The sequence below is a fragment of the Diceros bicornis genome, chromosome 32 (assembly GCF_020826845.1).
Source record: "Diceros bicornis minor isolate mBicDic1 chromosome 32, mDicBic1.mat.cur, whole genome shotgun sequence".
Classification (NCBI taxonomy): Eukaryota; Metazoa; Chordata; class Mammalia; order Perissodactyla; family Rhinocerotidae; genus Diceros; species Diceros bicornis.
This window is the reverse complement of record NC_080771.1, coordinates 36,231,430-36,247,218: the sequence shown is the minus strand read 5'-3', so window position 1 is coordinate 36,247,218 and position 15,789 is coordinate 36,231,430. Positions and strand designations below refer to the sequence as shown.

At 43.8% G+C, this 15,789-nt stretch overlaps 1 protein-coding gene across 1 annotated transcript in view; it reads left to right on the top strand.

The window, feature by feature from the left end:
* The window catches only part of KLHDC4 (kelch domain containing 4), a 49,061-nt gene that overhangs the window by 8,812 nt on the left and 24,460 nt on the right, over positions 1-15,789 (top strand). The window contains exon 5 of the mRNA XM_058528438.1: positions 9,291-9,427. Within this exon, the coding sequence (XP_058384421.1) occupies positions 9,291-9,427 (137 nt within the window). The remainder of the gene's footprint in view (positions 1-9,290; positions 9,428-15,789) is intronic.

Sequence of the window (15,789 nt, the reverse complement as noted above, 5' to 3'; positions counted from 1 at the left end):
TTGAGAATGAATAATCTGCCCCAGCCCTCCAAGCTCAGGACTGAGCCCTGTCCTGTGGTGAGCACTGCAAGTCCCCAACCCTCCCGGATGCCTCGTCAGATTCCTGGGCCCCGATTGCTCATGTCCTGATGGAGCAGTCACACTCTGTGCCCACGTCACATAATGCAGCCTCAGGGGCTTCTGTTGTGTTTCTTTTCTTATCCATTTTACTCACAGTTATAAACTGTGTCGTTGAAGAATTAGTGTCTTAAAAAGTCTTTGAGTGGGCCGGCCTGGTGGCTTAGCAGTTAAGTGCACGCGCTTCACTGGGTGGCCCCGGGTTCGGATCCCGGGTGCGCACTGATGCACCACCTGTCAAGCCGTGCTGTGGCGGCATCCCATGTAAAGTGGAGGAAGATGGGCACAGATGTTAGCCCAGAGCCAGTCTTCCTCAGCAAAAAGAGGAGGATTAACGACAGATGTTAGCTCAGGGCTAATCTTCCTCACACACACACACACAAAAAGTCTGAGATTTTTTAAATCAGTTATTTTGGCAGGGTGCTTGGTGGACTCTGAGTCATAGGCATGCCTTAGGAGGACTTTATTAGTTTATGGCTTAATGATGTACTGGTATTAAGGTTGGCTTGCTGTTTACTTGTGAATTTCACAATGAATCAGAGCAATGGGAAACAGTAAATTATTATAAAATCTTTGCCTAAAGGTCATTGTATTTCAAATTCTACTGCGTTAACTTCTGGGATGTAAGAGTTTCCTCATTATAGACTAGTTTATGAATATGATGTTAGAAGCTGTGTTCTTTATCTTGTCTTCAGTCAATTAGGGGACGAAAGGAGTAGAAAGAGAAAGCTTATACATACACGCTGCATTCTTTTCTCTTAGATCCTGGATTGGGGTGGGGTGAAGTATTTTTAGTGTGTAGTTTGAGAGTTTAGATGGCCTTTTCTAAAATGCGTACAGCCCAGGGAGAGAGTAAAAGGTCATAATGTCTGCTGGATGTAGGACAGAAGGACCGGTGCATGCTTCAGCTGCGTGCTCCTCTCCGTCCACCTTTTCCTGGGAGAGAAGAAGGGAGTGTTCCTCCTCTTCTTCCTGGGCTGTTGGGGACAGCCAGCAGGGAGAGAGACTCTTGAGAACTGAGGAATGGGTGAGGAGGAAGAGGTGAAGATCTTGAGTTCATGTCCTCTTCTTCACTTGATGGTTTGTTTCTCCCAGAGTAATAACTAACACTCACTTGAAACAAAATGCATTGTCTCATAAAACAGAAAAAAAGTTCCATGTGGTTAAAAAAAGTCGTCTGTGTTCTTATTGGCCTTTGTGTTAATGAGCAGTAGGTGGTTTATGGAGAATAGTTAATATAAACAAAAGGTTTACTCGTGAAAGAAGTGGAGTTCCACTGACAGTGTCCATTTGAGCTGCAGAAAGTGTTAGCCTCCACCTCAATAAGAGCTTCAGTCCGTCCATCTGAGGCGGCACTGCAGGAGTCCTGGTTTCGTTCACTCTGAAACACTGAGCGTCTTTTACACTTGAGGCACCATTCTAGGGCTGGGAAGCAGTGACCAAGTAAGACAAATTGGCCGTTCCTGATGGTCTCCCGTATTCTGTTTCCTCTGGTCCTGATGGTGTCCTGCGTTGTCAGGCGTTGGCTCTCACGGAGCTGAAGCATGCACCTGGTGTCGGAATCCGTTCACAGTCTGTGTGGGATCTTGGACTCCATTGGGCTCTTTTTTGGCATTTGGTGGGAGAGTTATGAACTTAAGGTTTTCTAGACATGATTTTATTCCAATTAAGACAAATAATAAAAAACCCAAATGCCTGGGAAACATTCAGCTTCGTGGGACAAGTAGGAAGGTGGTTGCTGGCAAGGATGGCCTCGCTGGCACCTGGGCAGTGCCGCTGAGCTCGGTCACTTGCTCGCGGGGTGGTGCTTTGCCTTCCTTAGATCCAGAGAATGTTGGTTTTCAGTCGGTTTAAACAGTTTCTTCAAAACTGCTATGAGTATATATTTTTAAAGGTGTTTTATTTTTGTTACTTTATTTCCCAAACACAAATTAATCACCCATGAGAGAGCCTAGGGTATGAACTCTCGGTAGGTTTGACGGTGCAGAGGAGAGTAAGCAGCCAGTAGGGGAAAGCCAGGCTCCAGCCTGTTCCAGCCTGGTGATGCCATTCCCTCCAGAGTCCAGCTGGGTGTCTTCTGAAGATTGGCACAGTAGTCCAGCTCAGACCTTGGCTGTCTCCTCTATAAGAAGAAGAACGCTTATGTTAGGAGGATATTATGGGAAGTAGTTTTGTTAAAGTGTGGTGACTTCTTGTAACCTCCTTAAGACTTCCTTATTGGCCTGAAACCTCTTGTTTTTGTATTATGTTTTGAGGTGAATTTGCATTTTGTGGGTATCTTTAGCAAATAATTTTTTTTTCTTATACTGCAAGGTATTTTAGAGTACTGCATATTTATTATAAGATCAGTTCTTCCTGACAGTGACCTCGATAAAAGTAAAGTTCTTAGAGAAATTGGGCACTGATCAGTGATTTGAACTAGGTTCCCTCTTACCAGACTATTCCATTCCGTTTGCTTAACAGTTATGAAATAGAAATAATTTGGAAATAACATTTAACTTGGATTAGATTAAAACCTTTGAGTTTGATATAAAATCCTATTGCTAGTTCCCAGATTGGCCATTTCATTCATTATTCTTTTCTTAACCCAGGAAGTTTTTCTTTTTTCTTATTTTGTTACTTTTATGTAGAGCTGTATCATTGTTTTTACCCCTAAATAGCTAATTAAAAATATTTGAACAGGGCAGATTATTTTAAATAGCTAGAATTTTAAAACATACCTTGTTGAAGGTGAGTGAACTATATATTTTTCCAATAGTGTGACTTCTCTTTGTTGTCTCTTTCGACACATGCATGCAAAATAGTTTTCTGTAGAAAATACTAGTAAAGATGTTTTAGTTTATCATCAGTAACTCTAGAAAACAAAATACTAACGAGATGTGTCATACCCATGCTTTGGTTGCATAAGGGAAGAAAACAAGATGAATTTATTTTCTCTAAAATCCGTTTTCTTTGTTTTTAGGGATGGCAAGTAAAGAAAGACTTTATTATATATTTCCTTAAGAACTTTAAAAAAAAAATTTAGCAGGAAATACAGATTTATTTTATCATGATTTATCTTTAAGTGTTACATTTTAAGGGCGTCTCTCTCTAGGGTATTGTTTTGTATTGATGTGAACTGGAAGTATGGACCCCAGGTGTTGGTCTGCCATTGCTGCGTGACCAGCACACTAGTGACCAGTCATTTGCTTGATTTCTTTGACTTGAATTTCCTCGTTGTATTAGATGACTAGTGTTATAGTAGGTGATTAAGGTGCCTTCTGCATTTTAATCTTTAAAACATGGTTCTCGTTTGAAGTTGTTTGGGAGATAATTCACGTAGTACCTCTCATGTAGCAATTTTGAAATCATTCTTGAAAGAAGGTAGAAGAAGTTCCAGATGACTTAAAAATCTCAGCATTAGATCCCAAACAGAAGTTGTGTTTAGTTCAAGTATTTCTGTATAGTTTTTCCTATTTTCCTGACATTGGGTTCATTTTTTTCTCTCTCTCTATTGTTTACACATTTTTCTTTTCCAATAATTTTTACTCTTTATTGTTTCCTTCCTTCCACTTTGGGTTTAATTTGCCTTTTTTAGCTTCTTGAGGTGAAAACGTAGATCATTTATTTTAAATCTTCTTTTCTAATATAAACATTTAAAGCTATACATTTCCCTCTAGGCACTGCTTTAGCTGCATCCCACAAATTTTGATGTGTTTTATTATTCAGATTGAAATGATCTAATTTGCTTGTAGATGTCTTCTTTGACCCGTGGGTTACAGTATCTAGATGTATGTTGTTTAATTTACAAATATTTGGAGATTTCCCAGATACCTTATTGTTATTCATTTCTAATTCTGTTGCAGTCAGAGGGCACTTTGTATGATTTCAATCCTTTGAAAAGATTTTTTGAGACTTATACTATGTCTGTACATATGGTCTGTCTTGGTATGTGTTCTGTGCATATTTGAAAGGAATGTGCAAGCTCCAGTTGTTGTGTGTAGCGTCCTTGTTAGGTCAAGTTGATTGATAGTCTTCACATCGTCCATATCATTATTGACTTATCTCTGATAATATTCTGAAGTTTACTTTGTCTGCACAGCCACCCCAGATTTCTTAGGATTAGTGTTTGTGTGGTATATCTTTTTCCATCCTTTTACTCTTAACCCATTTGTGTCTTGACATTTGAAGTGCATTTCTTGTAAACAGCACCATAGTTGGGTCTTGTTTTTGTATCCAGTCTGACAGTCTTTGCTTTTTAGTTGGTATATTTGTCTGTTATATTTAATGTTCTTATTGATATGGCTGTCAATCATGTTTTTGATATTGCTGTTTGTTTTCTATGTCCCATTTGTTCTGTATCCCTTTTTCTCTTTCTTCTTTTGCGTTGGTTGTATTTTAATGTCCCCTTTTTGTCTTCTCTGTTTGCTTATGTTTTGTTGTAGTAGTTGCTCTAGGGTTTGCTGTATACATGAACTTGAGGCAGTCTGTCTTCAAGTGATATTATGCCACTTCTCATAAGCTGTGAGAACCTTACACTAGAAGGCCCACATTTTCTTCTTCCATCCTTTGTGCTGTTGTTGTCATATATTTTTTTCCATATATTTTAGAAGCCTCGCAATACAATGTTATTGTTTTAGTTTTAGACAGTTATTATTTAAAGAAATTTTAAAATGAGAAAGAAAAATATCTTACATTGATTTACAAATTTACCATTTCTAACTCACTTCATTCCTTTGTGTAGATCTATGTTTTCATCTGGTAATGTGTTCCTTCAGCTTAAAACTTCATTTACCATTTCTTGAAGTGCAGGTCTGCTAGAAACAAGTTTTCTTCGGCTCTTTTTCTAAGTGAAAATGTCTTCATTTTACTTTCATTTTGAAGGATATTTTGCTAGATACAGAATTCTAGGTTGACAGCTGTTTTCTTTTAGCACTTGAAAGATGTTCTGTTTGCTGGCTTACATCGTTCTAGTGAGAGGTCAGTGGTCATTCTCATCTTAATCTCCTGTATTCAGTGTGTCTTTTTTCCCCCCTAAGGCTGCTTAAAAGATTTTCTCTTTATCTTTGATTTTTCAGCAATTTGATTTTGATGTACCTTTGTGATTTTTGGGGGGTTCTATTACATGTATGTTAGACTGTTTAATGTTATCCAACGGGCAGTGTATCTCTGTCCTTTGTTTTTTCCCCAGTCTTTTTTCTCTTTTGTCTTCATTTTGGATGGCTTTTATTGCCCTTCATGGTCAGTGGATGTGCTGTGAACTTGTGAGTTTTTCATTTTACATACAGTATTCTTCAGCTCTAGAAGTTGTTTGGTTCATGATTATTGTTTCCATGTTTATTTATTATGTTCATGTTTTCCTGTAATTGGACATATTTATAATGGTTTTCCAGTCCTTGTCTGCTCATCGTCTCACTGAGAATTGACTGACCTTTCTCCTTGTCATGGGTCACATTTTGCTGCTAGAACTGTGTGGTTAGCTCCTGGGCTTTGTGACTGCTGCCTGTGGATTTTGTTTTCATCTATCAGTGAATCATGAGTTTTGTCCTGGCAGGTGGTTTAGTCACTTGCAGATCATTGTGATAATTTTGAGGCTTTCTCTGGGGACAGCTTAACCCATAGCCTTTCTGGGTTCTCTCCTGAATGCCCTGGGCATTCAGTGACACTTTTCACTCTGTCTGGTTGGAACTTGCCTGTCTCTGAGCCCTGTGTAAGCTCAGGTCGTTTTCAAGCTTTCAGCCCCACAGTGGCGGTTCTTTGCCCGGCTTCCCCTGGTCTCACCCTATAGATGTCGCACCCTATAGATGTGCAGCTTAGTGTTCAGAGGCTCCGGGGGACCCCCTATGCAGATTTCCAGGGTGCTTTCTCTCCAGTACTCTGTCCTGCAAGTTCCAGCTGCCTCAGCACCCCTGAACACTGATCTTTGTGTCTTCAGCTCAGCAAGGCCACCTGCTCTCTTGGGCTCCTTTCCCCACAACAGGGTGCAGACACTGCCTCCAGAGTCAGAGGGCTCACCTTGCTCGTTGACCGTCTCTCGGGACCACAGTGCTGCACTTCCTCTGTCTGATTGTATTGCTTCATGGATTTTGTCCAGTTGGCTCCTGGTTTACACTGGGAGGGCTGGTGTGGTACCTGTTGCTCCGTCCTGGTCAGGAGTGGAAGTTTTATGCCTGTGTCTTTATAGATTTAATCTTCTCTTGAGGAATGTGTTAATTTTTTCTTTATGTTCACTATCTTTGAAGAGTAGTTAATACAAAGCCCTCACTGGCCATCAATCCGCCTTCATATGGTCCCTAGAGTCCTGACATGAGGGCCTGTTACTGTGACAGAGATGGGGGATGGGAAGACGAGCTCTGGCTTTTTTACAGTCTCTGTTTTCTTGCCTGGAATTTGACTTCATTTTTTAAGAATGACTTTAAAAACCGATTATGTAAGTAATAAATATTTATTGTGAAAAAAATGAAAAGAATAAAAAGGAAAAGTCCATGTCCATTCTTCCAGAACTGCTAATTTAAATTTTTTGCATCTTTTCTCTGACGTATAATTTGTATTTCTACACATCTGTATTTCATATTCGTTGGAGTACATACATGTATACACATACATATATTCACACATTTTTTTCTAGATTGTTCTTTCCACTTGATGCATTATTTGTAGTATTATCCTGTGGCATTAAATTGTCTTCTATAACATGATATTACAAAACTCCATTGTATTGTGTAACATGAATGTACCACCTAACTTCATTAAAACTAAAAAAATGTGTTAGATTTGGGCCTGAGCTCATCATCATGTCTGCTTTAAAGACTTGAGATGATGAGTTGCTTTCCTCTAGCACTACGGGGGTTTTAGAGTGATAGGAAACTGGCTTGTCCCTTTATAGGTCAGTCATCTGTGCTGAGATGATGCACACTAAACTGACTGAAAATGGAGTGGGGGGGTCGTGTCACCTGTAAGTATGCCACCAGGACTCTCCAGTTAGTCCAGGGCAGGAGCGGCATCAGAGACAGAGCCGCAGTTCTGCAGTGTTCTTAAGCTCTAGGCAGGGTGCAGGACCTGCGCTGCAGTGGAAGCTCTGGGGTACTCAGAGGGTGCCCACAGATGGAGCCTCCTGGGAAGCACCGTCTGACCTGCCCAGTGGGTGCTTTTGTGTGGATGTCTGTGAGAGCAGGTAGGCATTCAAACAGAATGCTCAGGAGCATCCTGGCATCCAGCAGCACCTGACGTGCTCCCCCGCCCCGGCCACACTGTGCCTGCTGCTGTGGCCACTGCTTCCAAGCTCCTGGCCAGAAGGCCCCTCGGTTGTTTCCCATCAGCACCCCCTTGGCATGAGGGACATGCCCGCGTGATCTGCTTTGCTGCCTGGACCCCGTGGCTGGTGACTCCCAGGGCAGGCTGGCCCAGTGCCTGCTCCGTGCCAAGGGTTGACTGACTGAGCATTACACCCCACGTTTGTGGGGTACTTACAGGAGAAGTCATTTCCGTGAAATGGAAAAACCTCACACACTCGGTTTATGGGTTAGCTAACCATAAAACGAGGCAAGTTGTGACTGTCATTGAAACAGTGAACCAAGTGGTATGTCACGGAATGAGTTCTCGACAGAGGAGGGCTCTGTCCGTCACTGACCAGCCGGTGGGTTGTGTGGTTCTGGTGGGTTCAGGCGGTCATGGGTGGTTCTGATGTGGCCTCTGAGTCCTGGGCCTTCAGCAGAACCTCAGAGAACGCAGGCCCTGAGAAGGAGACGAGACAGGGCAGGTGTTCCAAACGAGGTCAGGGCTGGGAATCGGAGTGTCCATGGGGTGAGGAGGAGGTGAGCTTCTGGAATTCTAGGGGAGGGGTTCCCGTTTTATTTGTGCCACCTTTTATCTTCACTTAGGCTTTTGTTTGGAGAAAGAATTCCACTGCTTCAGCAATCCAACCCAAAACGCCAAAGCCCTGGACTAGATAGTCTATAAATTGCCTTTAAAAGTCTCCAAATCTGTGTTTCTTGTATTTGCATTGGTAAGGGTTATCTTATGTGAAATAGCATTTGCTCTTATTTTGGCAATCTGAGATATGTTCCCTTACAGATATTTTTCCTTTTCTGGAAAGGCCTTTTTAATCACACACTTTGACTTGCTTTTTCTCCTCTTAAGGGGGATCTAGCACAGCAATCCCCATCGAGAGTCAACATTGCCCTCACCTCGTGGAGATGGAGCTTTCTGTGGGGTGATGGAGAACTCAACCACGTGGTCACTGTAGGAACACCAGGATGGCTTGGGCAAAGTCTTGTGTTTTCATCCTTGTATTTCTGATGCGGGGTGTGGGATGTTGGGTGTTCTTGCTTCATCTTTGATGAGTTAGTGAGTAACCTTGAGAATGTGAAGTATAATTCTGCTCATGGGATGTGAGCCCTGGAGTTCCCATCCTCAGTTACCTCCCCCCTCAGATCGCCACATTGGTTCATGATGTGCCTGTGGACCGTTTGTTCTGTAAGTGTTTTGATATTCTGCTAAGCCCAGTAATACTTTGAAATGTGCACATGTGGGTCTCGAAAGTCTGATGTTGCATGGTGCCTGGTTGGCATGGCTTACGTGCTGCTCTCTCTTCTGCTTCTCCTGTGCTGACAGTGGCTGTTCAGGATACAGGATAGTGAGCGCTTCCTGCAGCGGGTGGCCTGAAGGCATCATTTTCCCTGCTTCCGTTTGCCTTTACTGTTATGCTTAAATCTTTTAAAAATAAACGTTAATAACATTACATAAGCATTCCCTAGTACACATATGTTTTATTCATTAGTGTAGTTTTAGGTATACAGTGCTTAATAGCTAGGAAAGGGGTTAATGAGGGCAGGTAAACAGCTTTATTATAGATATTTAATAAAAAGAAAATACTCTGTCAGTTTGTGTTATAACTAATGTGAACTTTTGACATAAATGTGTCCCTTTTAATGGGATATGGGGTTGTCTAAATCTAAGTGGATGTTAATTTTGCAACCAGGAATGCGTGAAAGTTTATTAGACTTTTGACTTAGGCGGATTTGCTGTATGAGGAATTTTTCAGGAATTTTCCCCTCAAAGGCAGAAGATGATGGCCGAGTGTGCGTGCCGGCTGAAACTACCCTGTGTGGTGCTGTGGTAGATGGTGCCAGTGCTGGTCCCCACTCATGGAGCTGGCAGAGAGCTGCATCCTAACCTGTCACCTCTCTTAACAGGCGGTGGTGGTGCCTCAAGGTGGCGGACAGTTGTGGATCTTTGGAGGGGAGTTTGCTTCTCCCGATGGAGAGCAGTTCTACCACTACAAGGATCTGTGGGTCCTGCATTTGGCCACCAAGACCTGGGAGCAAGTCAGGTAAGGCCTGGGTGACGAGCCCGACCTCTGGGCCAGCTTCTTTCCCATGCCAGCACTCTGAGTTCAGGAGACGCAATTGGATCTCGTAGAATCTGGGGCTCTGAGGAGTGTGGACTGCAGAGCCCTGAGAGACTAGACCTGCTGGTCTGAGGTAGGAAAAGAGCTCGAGTTTTCTCTGGACCCTTCACAGAGAAGTGGGGCCTGGTGATGGCTGCCTGACGCCTGGCTTTGTTGAAGGTGTTGCCGGGATCTTGGGGAGCAGCACTGTGCCTGGGCTTATTTTCTCATTCCTCCCCTCGTCAGCGTCATATTTTAATGCGGTTCTCCTTCTGGGCCATCTGTTTATCCCCTTAGAGGCAACGCTGGGTTTCGACTTGCTGGAAATGGAGCTGTGGTATTTACTAAAAGGGAGTGCTCTGTCTAGGTCTAGTTGACGTAAAATAGTGGAGCTGGTGAGAGGAAGGAGGGCGAAGCCTCTACAAGGCTCTTCAGTAAACTGGGCTCTGCCATTGCTGGTGCTTGGTTTCTGCACCTGTGGGTGACATTGATGCATGGTTGTCACGTTTACCACTGCACACTGACCACGGGTGTCTCAGTGGTCAGAGCTGCACACCCGTCTCTCTATGTAGAGACACAGACGGTTTATCTGTGCATAAATTATTTATGAGAAGAAACTTAGTAGAATGACAGATTGAAAGTGGAGTTAGTGGCTTTATCCTTCTGGGTACGATGCCCGATTGCCAGGCTGCGTGTGCCGTGATTGCAGGGTACTGTCTACAGTTAATACAGCAGAGTTCCCTCTCCTCAGTAGAGAAGGCATCTGTGTTGCAGAATTCACTTATGGTGCAGAACCGTTTCCGGGTCCTAGGACTTTCGTCGGCGGGGAGCACCACACCCTGGAGGACATGCTCGGTTATTGGACCATGAGCCTTTCAGGAGACTGCTGATGCTGGCTGTCGAAGCCTGCTGTCGAAGCCTGCTGTAATCCTCTTCAGGCTTAGACTGTTAAACTCGCAATGCAAAGAGTCCATTGTGCAAGTGGAAAGTGTCAGTAGATTCCCCTAGCTCGGTTGACCTGCTGGAGAAGGACTTGATGCCACTCTTAATAAAATCAGAACCAGAGCCTTGTGTGCATTCCTGATTCCTGACTTCTTCATTGCCCTCTCTTACTTGCTTTGGGAAGCGTTCGTTATCTTGTAGGCACAGGAATCAAGAAACAATTTTCATATTAAGATTGATTTGGTTATGTATATGTTGAAACTTAGTCATTTTCCCCTTAATTTAAAAAGCATTTAGGCCCAGAGCGTGTAACCTTTGTTATCTTTCTTGCTTTGCTTCAGTAATTCCTTTAAAAACCCATTTGTTACTTATTTGCTTGCTTGTTCATTTTTGGCAGATTGATTCCTGATATTTCCATAGCATTTGTATCAGCTTTGGAAGCTTGCGTCCATAATGGATGGGTGAGGGACAGTAACCCTCTCCGTGAGAGAATGTGTCTCATCTAAGAGCTACTCGGCAAGGCCTGCTGTTGACGGTAGCACTTCTCTGGGCTGTTTCAGCAGTGACGTTCTGAGCTCTTTCGTGACAGGCATGCTTTCTTGTGGCCTTCCGTCTTCTGGTTCTATGTATTGTGGGTGTTTGTTCTAAGGAAGCTGGGAGGCGCTATTGATGCGTGGTCACTGGGGGAGTGTCCTTTGAAGAGCTCACTGTGGCCAGTGTCCCCAGCCAGCCAGAGATGGCCGCCCTAGCCTCAGTGCATGACTCAAGCTGTGTGTCCCAGTGCCGTCGCCTTGATTACACTTACATGGCATTTGAGGCATCCATCCTAAATCAGAAAATGTCTCTGATAAACAGGTCTCTCATTACTTGAATACTTGCTTATTGTAATTAAAATGTGAGAATTTTTTAAAGGTGTGTATGTAGAACCTATTGAAAACTAACGTGAAACTGCCAAGATAAAATTCAGTGCCATCTTAACCCCTCTGTTTTAGTCTAAATAGAGTGGTAGGGCAGGAAAAGGGTTATGTGCTTTATTTTTTGTCTTTTTTGCCTAAATCGCTGTTTTTCAAGCCTTCTGGGTGATGAGCTCTGGTTCTTTGTGGGTGAGATGAGCAGAGAGACCGGCAGAGCGATGCTGTGAGCTCTTCCCTTCGGTGGCCAGGGTGCGACGGGTGCGTTTCACCAGAACCTAAGAACCATGTGGGAATGTCTGTCTGACCAGAAAGGTGCAGCCTGTTGAGTACAGGTGTGCAAGTCAGGAACTCAGGAAGTCCCCAGTTCTGTCTCGTATTTTGTTTGCCAGGAGATTTTAAATGACCAGCTTAGTTTCTGTGTTTCTGCTGCTCAGCAAAGTTTGGTTACTACTACTTCACATATTTTTGGCCTTATGTTTGAGGCTTGCTCAGTTTTCAAGGCCCCTGATGGGATGCAAAGTGTTATAAATGGTGTGCATGGGATATTATGTGATGGCAACGTCTACTTCCCTGTCCTTCTTGTCTCCCACCCTGAAACGTGGGCACTGAGCTCCTGCCTTCCTCAAGTACTTGGTGCCTTAACCTGTCCCTGTGCCACAACCCTTCCTGCACCCGCCCCAGATGTCGTCTTTGAGGCCATCAAGGAACGTGTACCTCTGGTGTGGCCCCTTCTCTTGCCGGGACAGCTGTCTACAACCCACTGTGTATAGGAAACAAGCTTATCTCAGGAGAGTTTTCCTGAGCAAGTCACTGCACCCGAAGCCACAAGAGATTGATAGATCTGACAATAGGAAATGTTAACAGTCTTGTATGGGAAATGATGCCCCAGGAAAGTTGAGAATAGTGACGGGTGGGGGGAAAGTACCCACAGCGTTCAAAATAGAGGCCTTCTGTAAGGTAGTGAGCAACAAGTGGCTTGAGGAAAACCGAGCAAAGGAGGTAAAATGGCAAGTCACAAATGGCCAACACTGAAAAGGTGAGTGCTACTCAGTGTCAGCAAGAAGGCAGGGACTCCCGTGGTCAGATGGTGGTGGTATCCGTCACGCCATCATAATTTTAAATGTGTGTACCCCTTGACCCCAAATTCTCTTTTAGGACTATACCCTAAATAAATACTCCCTCTCTTTTTGTACAAAAAAGCATATACAAAAATATGTACAAAAACACAAGATGCAGAAAAACACATGCCTGAGAAAAAAGCTTACAAAGTGGGCCAGAGAACTGGGTGTATGCTTGCTCGTGTGCGCACATGCACGTGGCGAAAGGTCTGGGTTGTTTCCAGGTTTTCTTCTAATTCGTTGATCTTCTGTTGGCACCTGTTCTAGTATCACTCCATTTTAATCACTACAGCTTCGTGGTATATTTCGATAGCTCAAAGGTTTTTCTCATTTACTTTAAAGATTTCTTTGTCGTGCACTCATTTTTTTCATATGAGCTTCAGAATCAGTTTTTCAAGTTCTGTTTTTAAACATTCCAATGGGATTTTGATTGGATTGCTTTCATTTATAGATTGCACTTAGGGAGAAGTGACATGTTTCTAATCCTCAGTCTTCCCAATCAGGAACATTGTACTTATCTCAGTTTAGTTAGGTTATTTTTATTCTTCAGTAAAGTTTACAACGGCTTAGAACTAGAATTGAAAAGTCAAAGAGTGTATGTGTTCCTAAAGCCATTCACCTCTGTCTGATGGTTGTCCCCAGGGAGCTCCGTGGCACTCCCACGCTTGCTGTGTGGGGCCTTTGTGTCTGCGCTCTGTATTCCCAGTGCGCAGTATCCTTGTTTGAGTGTTGTTCTTACTCATATGCACCATCACTTCACAGGGTAGCAGAGACGAGACTGTGGGTGGCAGCCCTGCAGAATAAGCAGTTGTTCTGGCTTTATCTGCCTTTGGAAGAGGTACCAGAAAGAAGAGTCCAGGTTTCCCAGCAAGAGTCAGTTGTGTAGTGGCTGGGAGACTTGTCAGCCTGGGGAGGTGGCTCAGAGCTGAGAGAATACCTCTAGTAGTGATTCTTGGGCTCTTGTGCACCACGTAGCACCTAGGGAGCTTTTAAAATGCACATTTCTACACTCCGCCTTGAACATCAAGTCTGATCCAGGGCAGGTTTAAAATGGGGCTCAGGTATCTGCATCTTACATTAACCCCTGCCCCCACACCCCGCAGGGACCCTGAGCCATGTGGCCCTGGACTACAGCTGGAGGCCTCGGTTATTAGTCCATTGGCCTCAGTTGCTGGTGGGTCTCATGCTTATTTTGAGTGCTGTGCACTGATGTGAAAATGTCTGCTGCCCTTTTAGAAGTAAGAAAATTCACATAAAAGGCCTCTTAGATCCTTAACAATTAAAATAGTGTAGGTATTGCTTTTGTAATTTACTAATTATTACAAAATGAAAACATCACCCCAACTGCCTTGATTGGCTTGATTGATGGGGCCCAGAATAACCGTGGGAAAGTGCAGGTAGACTAATTATTAAAGTCTGTATTGGTTCCTTGGACTAGTTACAGTGTGTGGGATTTTGACTTAGAGCTGCTGCCGCTTGTAATTGGACTTGGTTATTAGTACACTGACATAGTGGTTGCTGTTGAAAGAGGATGACTGCTGGCAGTTTATCCTCTGTAACTTTTTTCTTACTGATCTAAAAGAAAAGGTAAGGAGATTCAGCCAAAATGAAGATTGATTTTTACCGTTTCTGGGAAAGATCGCTCAGCCTGGGAGAATGCACATGATGTGGGCTCATATCACTTGAAAAGTACAGGAAGAGTTCACTATGAACTGAATTCATTTAGTTACCAGGATTTGTCCTGGCACTCTGCATTCATTTTTTTAGTAAATGCTCTTCACTCCCGTGGGGGTAGGTTCACACTGGGGAGACTGAGAGTGGGAAAGGTTACATATTGGTAAAGGCCAGCAGAGGCCACATTACATCAGCATCTGGAGTGTTTAGTCCCTTTCTTGGCTTTTAAACTGGTTTTTCTTTTGGGAGGGCAGGATGGATTCCTTCTTGAAGGCTGATGACTTTTGATTTACAGTCGTGTGTCGCTTGATGACGGGGATACAGTCTCAGAAATGTGTTGTTAGGTGATTTCTCTGTTGTGTGAACATCATAGTGTGTACTTACACAAACCTAGATGGTACAGCCTCCTCCACACCTGGGCTCATGGTACTGATCTTCTGGGACCACCGTCATAAATATGGTCCGTTGTTGACTGAAGCATCGTTATGTGGCGCGTGACTGTTTATGTGTGTCTTCGATGCTGATGTTCTGATTCGAGTTAAGCTTCCTGATACAGCGAGTGCCTCCAGCCCATCCTTGTGTCTGCTGGTCTGAGGAAACTGTCCTCTGGGGAGGCAATTGTAACTCAACAGGAGGAACAGACAGGGCCCGCCCCAGAGTAGTTAGGAAGAACTGTTCTTCTGAGGTTAGTGATGCAAACTCCCTATCAGGTCACTGAAGGGGGTGCCTTGAACAACCAGTGCCTGCGAGTTTCCTCATTTAACAGTGGGATTGTGCACCGGATGCCTAGTGCAGACACAAGAACCTCATTTTACATGGGATGTGTAGGACCAGCTCTAACAGATATTTCAAGATTTCTTGAGTCTCTGTCTTCAGTGGGAGGTGCCTGCAGAACTGCCCTGATTTAAAAAAATAATACAAAAGGCCTGATTTGGCAACATCAATTCTATATATAGTAGTGTTTTTATTTTTATAAAATATGCAGTCTTTCTCCCCTTCCCCAGCCGCATCTCCTCCAGGGGTAGGAAGGAAGGTGAGGTGTGTTTGTTGTGAATGTGTGTACACCTGTGTGAGTGGGATGGAAGTTGGACGGCAAAGGCAGGACCAGCATTTGCCCACCTGCTCTGTTACTTATGGTGCGGAAGCCTTTACCATGTGTAATAGGTCAGGATGGGCAGAGGGGCTGGGAAGAGGAAAGGATTGAAAGAATCACCTTTTCTCTTCCATTTAACAGGTGAGTGGCTGATAATTGAAGGTATATCTGTGATTATCATCAAAAGCAACCTTGAAATAGTGAGACGCTAGGCAGCCTAGTGCCTTAGTCAGCTCGGGCTGCTATAACAGAATACCATAGACTGGGGGCTTAAACAGCAGACGTGTATTTCTCGTAGTTCTGGAAGTGGGAGGTACAAGATCAAGGTGCCAGCAGATTCAGTGTCTGGTGAGGGCCCACTTACTGGCTGGTAGACAGCTGCCTTCTCGCTGTGTCCTCACGTGGCCTTTCCTTGTTCATGGAAAGATTTCTGTCTTCCTCTTCATATAAGGGCACTCATCTCATTATGGGGGCCCCATCCTCATGACCTCATCTAACCCTAATTACCTCCCAAAGGTCCCACCTCCAAATACCATCACACTGGGAGTTAGGGCTTCAATATAT